The sequence below is a fragment of the Pteropus alecto genome, unplaced genomic scaffold (assembly GCF_000325575.1).
Source record: "Pteropus alecto unplaced genomic scaffold, ASM32557v1 scaffold95, whole genome shotgun sequence".
Classification (NCBI taxonomy): domain Eukaryota; kingdom Metazoa; phylum Chordata; class Mammalia; order Chiroptera; family Pteropodidae; genus Pteropus; species Pteropus alecto.
The window spans coordinates 12255470-12268707 of record NW_006441071.1 but is presented as its reverse complement, the minus strand read 5'-3'; the positions used below and the strand labels follow the sequence as shown (position 1 = coordinate 12268707).

Here is a 13238-nt window from a genome sequence, read left to right as displayed (position 1 = left end):
CCTACAAACTCAGAGACCACAAGTTACCACGCAGGATAGTCTGAACATAAAAATTCCTAACTAAAAGCGGGTCATGGTGGGTAGTCACGTCGTAGGCCTATGGCTCCTTTGACAAAGGTCAATCTTTACCTTAAGTGAGCATGCCTATTATCTTTTAGTATCTAAGATAAAATACCTTTGAAATCTCAGAATAATCTTTTCCAGCTCCTCATGGCACAACTACTGCTCTAGAGCATGTGACCACAGAACACCTCATTGTTATCTTGTTCCATGCATACCATCTCTGTGTGCTGTAAATGTTAATTTTTAACTCTCCTGTACCCACCAATGTAAAGAAGTATGTATTTCTCTATTTTGCCTTTTTATCTAATTCCAGAGATCTCCCTGCTTTGTCTTCTCCTACTCGCTGACCTACCACCAATGGATTTCATGTAAGCCCCTTTATGTCTCTTCTTTTTATTCTGATGTGTAAAATAAGCTACGAATCTGCCATTCTCTGGAGCATTTTCTCAATCCGTTGAGATTTGGCTTCCAGGAAACTGTTGTCAGTTTGGTTTAAATAAACTCATCAAAATTCTCTACATGTTTGGATATTCCTTATGTCAACATAGGGCTGAGCGATAGCACCAGTAGAGGGTAAGGAATGATGCCTCTGAACTCCAGTGCTCTCCAGAGGGGGAGGGTGCATAGGGGAGGAAGCAGCACCTATTCTGGGATAAGGGGCCAAAGGGCAAAAAGCTATCCTTGCCCCTTTGCCCTCCCCAGTCTGCCCCACCTGAGAGATAACATAATCTCCTGAAACTGTTAAGATAACCCCTGAAGTACCTATGTTAAATGTGTTCCCATAGGGGAAAAACACACTGGAATTCAACTGATAGAGTCTGAATTAAGTTCGCCGTGAGGAAGGGAAATTAAAGTGGCCTTCGAGCTGCTTCAAGATACTGCAGTTTTGCCTCCCACCTATAAATGTATAATGAAATTGATGTGTTACTTGCTTATATTGCAAATATTTATAGTGATGAGAGGATACTCTCCCATTCAGGGATTCCCTGACCCCTTCTATTTGTCTAATACAGGGCCCTGGACCAGTACAGGTCTGTGGCCTGTTAGGAACTGGGCCACACAGCAGGTGAGCGGTGGGCTAGCAAATGAAGCCTCATCTGTATTTGCAGCCTCTCCCCAGCGCTAGCATCTCCGCCTCAGCTCGGCCTCGGATCATTAGGCATTAGATTCTTATAGGACCACTGGTCCCTGGTGCCAAAAAGGTTGAGGACCGCTGATCTAGTAGAAACAATATAGAATCCCAAAGAGAAAGAAAAGCACAGCCTATCTCCAGAGGCCATTGCCCAGTACATCGGCGCCACCTGCTGGACACAAGCACTAAATACATCCTGTATTAGTTTCTAGGGCTGCTGTAACAAAGTTCTACAAATTGAGTGGCTTAAGCGACAGAAATTTATCATCTCAGTTCTGGAGGCTGGAAGTCCATAATTAAGGTGTCAGCAGGGTTGGCTCCTTGTGAGGGTCGTGAGGCCTCCTTGGTTTGTAAATGGCCAACTTCATATTCACATGGCATTCTCCCTGTATGCATGTCTCTATGTCTGAATTTCCCCTTTTTATAAGGATACCACTCATACTGGACTAAGGCCTGCCCTAATGACCTCACTTTAGCTTGATCACCTCTATAAAGATTCTGCCTCCAAATAAGGTCACATTCTGAGGTAGTGGGGGTTAGGATTTCAACATATGAATGGGGGTGGGGGACCACAATTCAACCTGTAACATACCCCTTTCAAAAATGTAAGGCAACCCTCGGATTACTACTGAGCTCTTATTAAAAAGAATGTCTGACTATTGGAGGTCTTGTGATTCTCAGGCCTGACATCCCCATTTGGGAGTGAGTTAACTAGAATAAGATAACTACAAAGAAAGGGTCCATTTGCTGGTCAAATTAAAATATGTTTGAGGGCATGGCTGACCCTATTGTCATCTCAATTTTGCATAAAGTAGTAGCTACCCTTTGGGGAAAAACTTTATCCCCAATTCTGTCACCTGAAGCATAGCTACTGGCTCAGAGATTCTTGGAGTCGCAGAGATTCTCCTAAATGCCTGGGCCTGGTCCCCCTTTGATTCAGCCAAACTGAAAAATGATGTTGCTGATAGTGCTCCTGACAGTGTGACCTCAGCACTAGCTGTGGTGGTTGCTGGGATCAGTGGGCAGAAGTTGAGGTTGTTCTAAAAGTTCTGGTCTGTTGGGCAGAGGGGCATGTTGTCAGGAGGGGCCATCTGCCATAGACGCTGAATGACCTGGCACAGTCTTGCAAGATAGGCCAAGAGGGCAAGGCCCAAACTGTTGAGGCCATTTCTCTGGGTTATGTTTGCAGTGAAAAACCTTGAGAAGTGAGGTAACCTTCCCCAATTCCACAAGCTCACCACTCACTATAAAATAGTAGATCCCCCCAAGCTCAATGTTTCTCAAATGTGCCACAAACCCACTGAATGCACAGCACCAATTTAAACCCATCTTTGTCACCTCTGTGAGATTTGAGGAGCATGGGGAATTGACACCAACCTCATGCTTACACTGCTTGCTGAGCTATGAGTAATAAAGTCCTCTGTCTCTGACATAGGTGTCTTCTGAATTCTGCTAGCATCCACAAAAGAGTTAACAGGCTAATTTGTTAGCTTGCAAGTAGGGCAAAATCCCAGATCCTTTACAGACCCTGACTTTATGGGGACTGATGTAAGAGCCGAAGCCCTATAGTTTCCACAGGTCTTGGACAGGGACTGAGTATGTGACATTCTTGGCTGGTTTGTATGCCTAATATCTGGTCCTCCCCTAAGTCATTTGGCTGTTACAATAATTTAGTTGCCTATTCTTTCAATTGTTTCATTCCCCTAAAAGTTATTAACCTGCACAAGCCACTCTTATCACTCTTTAATAGCAATAATAACCACAGCAACAACTAATACTTACAGAGAGACACTGTTCTAAAGACTTGAGGCATTGTTCTGTTTACTTTCTATACACTACCATTTTACTCCTCAAAATAACCCCCTGATGGAGATACTATCACCTCCATTTACAGATGAGGAGACTGACTGAGGCACAATTCATACAGTCAGTCAGGGGTAGAGATGGGATTCAAACTCAAGCCGTCTGTCTTTAGTCCTCACTTTTAACCACTCACTGTACTGACGCACAGCAGGACAGGACCTTCTACTCCCAGGGCCATGAGATCTTTGACATTTTAGGAAGACAATTCTAGTCAAAACTTTAACACCTGATTTATTTTAAAATACTTTCTGACAACCTATATTAGGCAATTAGGCAATCTTCTACTTTGTTTTGATCTTTTCTATCCAGCCTTAGGTTTTCATGCTCTGTATTAATTTCTTATTGCTATATAACAAATTACCAAACTCAGTGGTTTAAAATAACGCAAATTTATTATCTTACAGTTCTGGAGGTCAGAAGCCCAAACGGGTTGGTGGGACTGCATTCCCTCTGGAGAGAATCTGTAGCCTTGCCTTTTCCAGTTTCTAGAGGCTGTCCGAATTCCTTGGCCTATGGCCCTTTATCCCATCTTTAAAGCCAGCAGCATAGCATCTTCAAACTCTCTCTCTCTCTCTCTCTCTTGCCCTCTCTCCCTCCCTCTCTCACCCACTTTCCCACTTCTTACTTCTGGTCCTCTCTCTCATCCCCCTTCCCACTTCTAGTCCTCTTGCCTCCCTCTTTCCTTTATAAGGACCACTGTGATTATACTGGGCCCAACCAGATAATCCAGGATCTTCTCCATCTCAAGCTCCTTAACTTAATCACATTGCAAAGTCCCTTTTGCCATGTAAAGAAAAATAGTCACACGGGATCAGGACTGGAGATTTAAACAAGCCCATCCACTAGATAATTAATAATCCATTTCATCTTGGCTTTGAGGATGAAGCTCCAAGAGCATTTTACCCTTTGGGGTTCAAAGAGAACATACTGATGGAACACATGTGTTAGAAACTTTAACCACTGTAACTACATGAAAACTTAATTATTTAAAAGTGTACCTGAAGTCGAGCATTCATTAACGCAAACTCCTGTTGGTTTTTCATGTTTTCATTCATAGCTTTTGAAAATATAAACCCCATCTTGACCTAAAATATAAAAAAGCAAAGAGGCTTAAAACAGTATATTCTACATGCATCCTCGTATGCTCTGCTTTGGGCTATCGTGAGCTTGTCATAACGTAAAAATAAGAAAAAACTCTGACCTGGGAACACAGTGTGGATTCTAGTCCTTGCTCCTAACTAGCTGTCTGATCTTGTACAAACTTAACTGACTTGGTCATCATTTACTCACCTAAGACCAGATGATTGAACTAGATGATTTCTAAAATCTGCTCCATGTTTTCTGATTTTGCTTCCCCAAATCTTAAAGAACTGAATATTTAAAAACAAAAAACAAAAACAGAAAAGAACTCTCTCTTTTGTGAGGGACAGGGAGGATACCATCCATCCTTTTACCTTCTGTACAGCTGGATGATAGAGGGGTGATTGAGAAGATGCATTGTGCACCTTGAGGGCAGATTTCTCTGTGCTACTTGCAGTTGTGTTTTAGGAAGTTTTAGGTGTCTCAAAGTCGCTATACTCTCCCTGTACTCCTTGCCCCTCTCCTACACACCCCCTATTTCCATTTACTCACTGCTGACATCCCTCAGCCATCCTCCTCCAGCTTCACATTTGTTCTCTTCAGGCTACTACTGAAGTTCTCAAAAGGGAAAAAACATAAGGATAATTAAATGTCCCGGGAAACACAATTTTTAAATGAATATATGGTATTGTCTATTTTATTTATCTCACCTAAGAAGTTCTTAAGTGGGCTGTCAATTCTAGGTAGAACAGAACTCCAGTTTTTGTTCTTAATCCAGCTGGTAGATACAGATGAACTTCAGTTGATTTTATGTTCAGAAGAACACAAAACTCAAGGAAATTACAACTGCTCTACCCTCCTCAACAATGCTGCTGATTCTGTTTGATAGGCTGTTGAGCAAGGTTGTGAAGCTTGGGCCAGAGTGGCCAGTCATAATGCTTTCTACCCAAGATTCACAGTATTCTGTGGGAAGCCAGAAGAGCTTCTAGTTTCCATATCCTTATCAGAAAATCTTGAGTTCCGGCTAACTGGGGAGAAGTTGGGGTGGAGGCATTTCATGACAGGTGGAATGGGTTATCCCTGCAAATGGGGCTCCAGGTGAGTGGGAACTGCAAGCTGGACTTCAGTGGCTTCCTATATTCCAGCCAAAGACACACCCTAGAATTACAGGGGCTTCTGATCCGAATCAGCTTTAATGCTGGGCACAGGAGGCCAAATCACACATCAGAGAGAAGAGGCCTTGAACAGGCCAGGGAGGTCATGAGGTTTTCCCTTCCCCTCTGCCACTGCCCCACTCTATTCTGTGACAAGAGTTGGAAGCCACCCACTGAGAGTGGGGAAATCTAGCTTGAGTTCTCTCCTTTATGCAAACTCGGACAGTCTCATGTCAACTGTTTCTAACAGCAAGCCAGGACTTGCCTGAAGGCAAAAGCAATATATTATCTATCTTGGCAGTCCCCATGGTGTCTTTCTCATAAAAGTTTGCAGAAAGCAGTGAGTGATACAAGAGAAAGCACAGCTCAGGCCACTTGCCATTTCTTATTTTTCTTCTGCATATAGGAGTGGACAACTGAATTTTTACATACGCTGCAAACATTTATAAACAATTGTCCTCAAACTCCATTCCTTCTCTCTCTCTCTCCCTCTCTCTTTCTCTCCCTCTCTCCCTCTTCCCCTATGTCACAGAGCTGTGTCTCTAACAGTGCTCCTATTTATGAAGGGGTGAGATCTCCCATGAAGTGCAAGGGCAGTCCTCATGTCAGCCATATAGGAAAGGAAAACTATCCAGAAAGTTAAGATTTAAGCTTACCTCTTTCTGGACTTTGCCCTCTTGGGTCTGGATTGTAGTTTGGATGTGTTAGGGGATGCTCCCAAGAGTTAAAGGTAGAAGCCAAGCAGGGAGATGAGCTTCCCTGTGGTCCTCAGGGGAGATCACACCTGAAAATGAGTGCACATCTTGTAAACTACACCCTGAAGTCCAGTATTTTCAACCTTCCGCACCCTAATAAAACCATTTTCCAAAGCCTGGGAGGTTCGTTAGAGTGTCCAGAATACTCAGTCTTCTCTCTCCCACTCACAAAATAGATATCAGAAATGATGACTATAGTTAATATTGCTGTTATGAGATATACAAATCATCATGTTGTATGCCTTAAACGTATATAGTGATGTATATCAGTTACTTCTCAATAAAACTGGGGGGAAAAAGAAAATAAGCAAGAGTAATCTTGCAAGAGGAATAACTTTAAAGTCACTCTATTGTATAAGGTCTTTCAAAAATCCCAACACTTTATCATTGGTGACAAATGTCTTGATACTTATAACTTAGACACCAGTGTGTTTCAGAGGGATGAGAATGCTGATTTGAGTCCCTTCTTCCTTCCTTTTAACTTTGATTACTCCTGAGACCTTAAAAAGGGCCCTTGATGCTCCAGCCCTGCCTCAGCTGTGCTATAGATTACAATCGAAGAGGTATTTCTGAGGAGTGTTGGGGCTGCAAGTTCCAGGCAGCCTTCCTCGGGTCACCACTGGGAACCTGGATTTGATTTTAGTTTAAAAAGTAAATATAGAAAGGAAAATCCCATGACCTGTGTCATCCAAATTTCTGCGCTGACTCATTATATGATCAAATTATACGTTAACTTCCTGCATTTATGACTGGTTGCATAAGTACAACCATTTTAAAAAAAAGTCTTTGCGTTCCATTCAAACTAGGCCACTTCCCTTGCAAATTCCACCTCCGGAACACACTGTTTCTGGGCGGTTTTTCCTGATTGAACCCCACCCACGCTGCCTAAACCCAATTACTATAACTTGGGTACTTCCTGCAAAATGTGCTGATTTCCGTTGACAATGCTCTTACTTTTCCCCCAACTCCATTACAATGTTACGGGAAAAGCCCGGAGTCCTTGGCCTGGAAAGGAACCTTTCTGAAGGACTAGAGGGGCACTACCCGTCAGCCCTCGGGGCAGGACGAGAGCCAAGGGTAGGCGCTCACCAGGAACGTGCGCCCAGCGCGGCGGGGCACGCGCCCTCGCCACCCGGGGCCGCACCGGCCCGCAAGGCTGCCGCTCACTCACCTGCCGGGGGGCGGCAGAGGCGCGGGGTCACGGTGACCGTGGCAGAGGCCTTCAAGCTCTGGGACCGCAGAATGGAGCAGGAACCGGGCCTCGCCTCGTTGATTGGCTGACCGCCCCAGCCAGTCAGCGCAGCCCTTGGCTTCCTTAAAGGGGCCGCGCGGCGGACTAAAGCCTACTGTGCTCTACGCCGGGTGCCGGGCAAGGGCGGGTCAAAGAGGCAAATTCAAAACCGCTAATTGTATTAACTGATGTTACCTTAATGAACTTAATTTAAAAATAGAAAGGAAATGACAAGTCTATTTAAAAAAAAATTCAAAACCGCAGCGACTCAGCTGTAAGATTTTGAGGGAAGGCAGAAGAAGCACAAGGACAATCTCACTTAAAGGCCTCAGTGAGCTTTGTCAGTCACCCAAGTATGTGAGACTTCATGCTCCTGAGCCTCGCTAAGCCTCCATAGACTTTAATGAGCTATCTCACGGTGACTCTCAGCCTCCTGCACCTCTTTAAGAAATTCAGCCTGGTCTCCTACACTGAGTGTCTTAAAAAAAAAAAAGAAAAAGAAAGAAAGAAAGAAAAGAAAAAGGGAAACGGTCTCTGAACTCTGATGAATAAAATGACCTTATTATATAGCCCCTTTCCTTTGCAGCTCTTCACAAGATACAACATCTGTTTGTGCCACCCAAGGACATTAAACAAACAAACAAACAAACTCAGATCTCAGTGTTCATTCTTTTTCTCCTGCTCCTATGGCAAGCATCCCTGGAAGTGCTGCACAGCTTGTCCTCGCAGTGTCCATCAAGTTTCTTCCAAGGAAATCTGGCAACAAGTATGCCAATTTTAGAATTTATTCTACCCCATGTCAACTCCCCATCTTCCTCTTGCCCTCCAAGAACACAGGAAAAAGGATGCATTAATTAGGTTAAATTTTTTTGTGGTTACAGCAGGCATTAACTATCTCCTTTACCAAAATGAAGCAAATGAGGATTATATGTGAAATACAGTGATGAATAACCAATGATTTTGTTTGAGAGGAAGCTAACTACACTAGATATTCTACCATATTGTCCCACCTTTCTTTTCTTCTTTTAAGTAGGACTTTTCAGTAACTGAAATTTCCGTTTACTAGTTTATGCTTGGAATCTCTCAGAACGGAAAGGCTTTGATATCCTTTCAGGAAAAGGTGGAGAAAAGAAAAAAACTACTCATTCTTTTATGATGAGTCTATTATCAAGAATGGCAGATTAATTAGGTTCTCGAGCCAGTTAACCTGGATGTGATTATAATCAGTCTTTGAATAACTACTTATTCATACCAGAAAACAAAAATCAGTTGTTCCCTTCCAAGTAGGGATTTCGAAGAGTTTTAGAACTCATATTGTTCTTAGTTTAAAACCACGTGTGGGTAAAAAATAATTCTCCTGGAGGCAATTCCACAAGAGACATTTGAACTAAATCATGTCCTTAAACCAAGTAAAATGACTCACAGGAGGACTGTTTCATTTCTACACCATCCACTTAGGTTATTTAGTTCTAGGATATTTATTAAATCAAAAAAATATTTTCCAGTATCCTCTGAAAGGGGATCTCCCAGCTGCAAACTCTAGTTTTAGCGGCCTTCAGTTTATTTATTGAGATTCTTTGAAATTAAATTATTTATCATAGAATGTTCCCAAGTTCCCACATTGTTTATCTGAGTCATAATTATTTATGTCTGGATTCATGAATTCCTTGAGGTCATGGGACATTGTTGAGGCTTCATCTTTGTTTTAAAGTACCCACAGCATGAAAGCTGCCCTTCGAAGGCAAGAGCTTGTCACTTGGCCAGCTCTTCCCCAGCTCAGGATAGGAAGGAAGGAGACAAATACGGTCTAAGTGAGAGAAGCATCTGAGCATGGGCATCAAATGATGACAGCTGCTACCCTCTGGCCATCCACAAATTTAATTTCCCCTGTATTTTAAAGAGTCGTATTACCAGGGCAAATTGTTCTGCTCCATGAAGTCTGTTTAGCACCAGTCTATGGGAGTATGAATAGATGGCAAAAGTAGAGGCAACAGAAAGTAGGAGCTGGTGATTGGAGAGAGATAGAGAGAGAAATGGGCATAACATGCGGCGGTGGTTCACAACCCTATTCAATCAAAAATAGAACATGGGGACAAATTGTTTGTATATATAATTTGAGAGCAGTAGCTTTTAATTTGCAACGATTTTAATTAAAAAGTATACATATATTATTAAAAATGACAAGAAAAACATACAGGCTTTACTGATGCCCTCAAAGCTAAATTGAATTCTTTACCATGAAAAAATTGTGTTAGAAATGGTTGTGAGCATGACTTTAAGATATGTTAATGTCCTTATTGTTTGTAGAGGCTCACCACAGATATTTGGCTTCTGTTGACTGTGGATATTGTCCTTATATATTAATACAATGCATTTTAAAATATTAAATGCAAATAAAGCAGCTTGTCAATATTTTTTGTTTTGAGTATCTTTATTTCCTGTTTCTGATGATCAAAACAGCTTACTGGAAATTGCTTCTTCACCAGGAAATTGCTAGCATCACTTTACGCACAGTTGTAGGACCCTGGAATCTATCCTTTTAAGATCAGGACAAATGAGAATCACCTCTCTTGTTTTAGGGCAAAAGAAGAAGTGGAATGAGCAGAGGTAGAGTGAAGGGTGGTATTGATACCAATTAACCAAATTAGATGGAGGAAGGGGAGTTATAACTTCTTGGTTCATTTTTTTTCTGTAAACATTATACAATCAGATTTTAAAACTTCAGCGTGCACATGAATCACCTTAGGTTGGTGTTGAAATGTAGACTCCCAGGACCACGCTCCAGAAAACGATTCAGCAGGTCTGTGTTAGAGCCCTAAAATCTGTATTTAAACACCCAGCACAAGTCAACTGTGATGCAAGTGATACTCAGAAACACTCAGAAACAGCACACAGGCAATGATGAGTTTTTACTCCTAAAAATGAACAAAGAGGGGCATGAATGGGAAATGGCAATCCTGGAGATGATCGGAGTGTCCAGTTCTTTGGCTCTGGCTTCCACTGCTCTTCTCCTATCTCAGCACTTCTCCATCTACTTCACTCAAATCTCAAAACTCACATGTGGTTTTGGTACTAATGACCCTGACTGTTTTGATTTTCATATATTTTTTAAGTGATAAAACTTCTTTTTTTTTTCTTTCTAAACACATCCAGTGTTTCTCTTTTTAGAGTACATGAAAAACTTCATTGAAAAGCTTGATAAACTGTGTGGAGAAAATGAATGGCTGAAGGCTGGAAACAGGTGGGTGAGATGAACAATATCGCAAATCCTCAGATTACTAATATGTAAATCACTGAGCCCCAAGATGAACAAAAACCTTCCATTCTCATCAACAACTTCAGGGAAAGGCAAATTCCATTTGCCTCCTGCTTTTTCTATTGATCATTATACAGGCCCTGAACATTACTTTGGTAAAACAAACAAACAATAAAACTAAACATTTCCTCCCAGTTTAGAAAAATCATTCATAGATCGTCAAGGCCATCTAATCCTGACTACTCAGTAAATTATTTTTCCCAAATTACTCAACTAGTTAGTGGTAGGTAGCTCTAGAGTTCAATTTTTCTGACTTGACAGTTATACGACCACACTAGCAGGTCATTAGCTATATGTCCTGGGTCTTGACTGTCATTTTTAGGAAAAGTAAAACAGATTAAATAGAAAATATTAGAGGAACTAAATTTGAGAAAACACTGCTCTATTCCACTATGTGGCCTCAAGAGAGATTTGCAATAGGGAGCTCCTGAGCTAAATCGTCTAGCCTATTACAATTTTATTGAGGCTAAAGAGAATTTCACATTCCCCACCAGATTTTCAAGGCAATCTCATCTTCAGTATTTTTCCAAGTTAAAATATAAAAATAAGTGCTATTCTGAGAATGTGAAAATACTTACTTGAATGCCATAACCAAGCCAATAGACATCTCAGTATTCATTCATTATGCAGTATTTTGAATTGACAACGAAGTATTCAATATATAAATTTAAAATTACAAAGAAAGAACGATGAAGGAAGTAGGGAAGGAGAAAAAGAGGCACCTAGAAGTACAATAGTGAGGAATGCTCAAGTAAATTATGCCACTACTGTTTGTGTAAGTCACATGGTTTCAGCTTGGGCTCATCTGTTGGTTAGAGTTACCAGAAGGGTTTTCCTAACCCTCATCTAGAATGTACTACCCCACTCTCTACATCCCAAGGATGGCAAGATAGCAGGGAGCCAGAGCATTCTTACCAGGTGTAACTCATGATGGGAAGTTCTTTTAATGACAAGGCAATTGAAGTTTCATTATGTCGAGGAACTTTGAGGAAGTCTCACAATACACCGTTTAAAAATACATTTCCTATTATATACACACACCTACTTTCTAGAATAAAAACCAAAGCCATATTGGCATGTCATTTTACTTTCTACATGTTGCAGAATTATATCAAGTTATGCCAAGATGTTCTGTCTTCTTGCAAAAGCTTTTATCAAAAAGTAAGGAAACCTGATGGCAGAATTTAAGGTGTCTGGATTCTGAAGGTAAAACCAACATCTGAAAACTTTGCGATGATTTCGGAAGCTGCTTTGTTTAAACTTTTGTTTAAAACAAAGATGTTTTGCTTCTTGAAGATTCCCTTTTGAAAAGTCTTATTTACGAGAAACCTCAGTAGTTAGGTTTCAGTTTTGGTTTCTGGACGTATATATTTTTTTCATTCCAAGTCAGCCAGTAGCAAGACTGTCCGTCAGGGATGGGCGGGACCTCATCCCCTGGGCGGAGCGAGCTCGTAGTTCGCGGAGCTTTCTAAGTCCAGGGCTTCGCTGCTCATCTGGGCTCCGCTACTCATCTCCGCTCCAGGCGAGTCTACCCGCTCTCAGGTAGGGAGCGTTCTTCCCCCGTGATTCGCCCGCTGGCCAGAATCTCTGGCCATCTCACTCGGTATTTGAAAAATATATGGTCTATAGACCCATCCACTTCTTTGAGATGGAGAAAGGAGAAAGGAAAAGGGAATCTGTGGTTTGGGGGGCAATAGAGCCAATTAATTACTGATCGAGGTTAATAAGAGCAGGTAACCCGTTGTGCTTTCTCCAGGCGGGATTCAGTTTTGCTTAATGTCAGTCTTGTAAGTATATGTTTCTGCGCGTTCATTAATATGGTCCTGAGGTAGGTAGCAGGTCTAGAGGGAAATTTCTAGGCTGGAGATTGGGACACCTCGGTCCAAGTCCATCTTCAGTCACTCACTAGCAGTATGCTCTGGGTAAGTCAGCGTGCCTGCAGCATCTCCTAAGGTCCTTTCGTGCTGTAAGATCCAGGATCCTGGAACGTGATCTCTTTGCTCTGTCTGCTTTTGGGACCTAAAGGAGTCCTAAAGGAGGAAGAGAGGAGCCTAAGGAGGAAAAAATGTTAAAATATTTCTTAGACACATTGGCCTTGGCTTATGTCAAAGCACAGTTTGGGTTTGTCATATAACACAAGGAATACTTCAAGTACCATTGTTCCACTTTGTTTTTCGCACCTAAAATAAATGTATATACATATGGTGGATGATTTTCTATGGATTAAATGGCTTCTAAAATGTGATTTCTAAAAGAATGACTATTCCATGGTGCTAGATAACTAAACAAAATTAATTTCCCCTGCTGGGCATAAAGGTTATTTACAGTGGGTCACTACCTTAGCCATTCACTGAACATTATTCATATAACTCTCTGGGACACTGCTGATTATTTCCTTCAGGTAACCTCTTAGAAGCATAACTACTTAGGCAAAGAGTCTGAATATTTTAAAGGCCTTTTGATGCAAATTGAGAATTGCCTTCCAGAAAGATTGTGCCAGTTTACATTGACAGTTGCCAGAAGATTTTAAGGACTATGATACTCTGAAGAAAAAAATTAACCTGTTTTCATTGGAAGAGGGTTATAAGCGGAGGTTAAAGGACAGCAATTTGAGTGTTGTTTTAAAGGAAGCCAAAGAAGTAGT

General features: G+C 41.6%; 2 protein-coding genes across 8 annotated transcripts in view; one reads left to right on the top strand and one right to left on the bottom strand.

The window, feature by feature from the left end:
- The window catches only part of PLGRKT (plasminogen receptor with a C-terminal lysine), a 30224-nt gene extending 22853 nt beyond the window's left edge, over positions 1-7371 (bottom strand). For 2 of the 5 annotated variants that reach the window (XM_025051434.1, XM_006918378.3), the window contains exons 1-3: positions 7219-7371; positions 5949-6076; positions 4057-4143 (exon numbers count right to left, since the gene is read on the bottom strand). Coding sequence is in view for 3 of the 5 variants with exons in the window: in XM_006918378.3 (XP_006918440.1) it covers positions 4057-4137 (81 nt within the window). In the remaining 2 variants the exon portion in view is untranslated. Of the gene's footprint in view, positions 1-4056; positions 4144-5948; positions 6077-7001; positions 7098-7218 lie in introns of those variants that run through there. The other 3 variants (XM_025051433.1, XM_015594561.2, XM_025051435.1) reach the window with 3 other exon arrangements.
- Positions 7372-12007: 4636 nt separating this feature from the next.
- CD274 (CD274 molecule) overlaps positions 12008-13238 on the top strand; it is a 20154-nt gene continuing 18923 nt past the window's right edge. For 2 of the 3 annotated variants that reach the window (XM_025051440.1, XM_006918377.3), the window contains exon 1: positions 12008-12136. The gene's annotated coding sequence lies outside the window, so the exon portion shown is untranslated. The remainder of the gene's footprint in view (positions 12137-13238) is intronic. The other variant, XM_025051439.1, reaches the window with a different exon arrangement.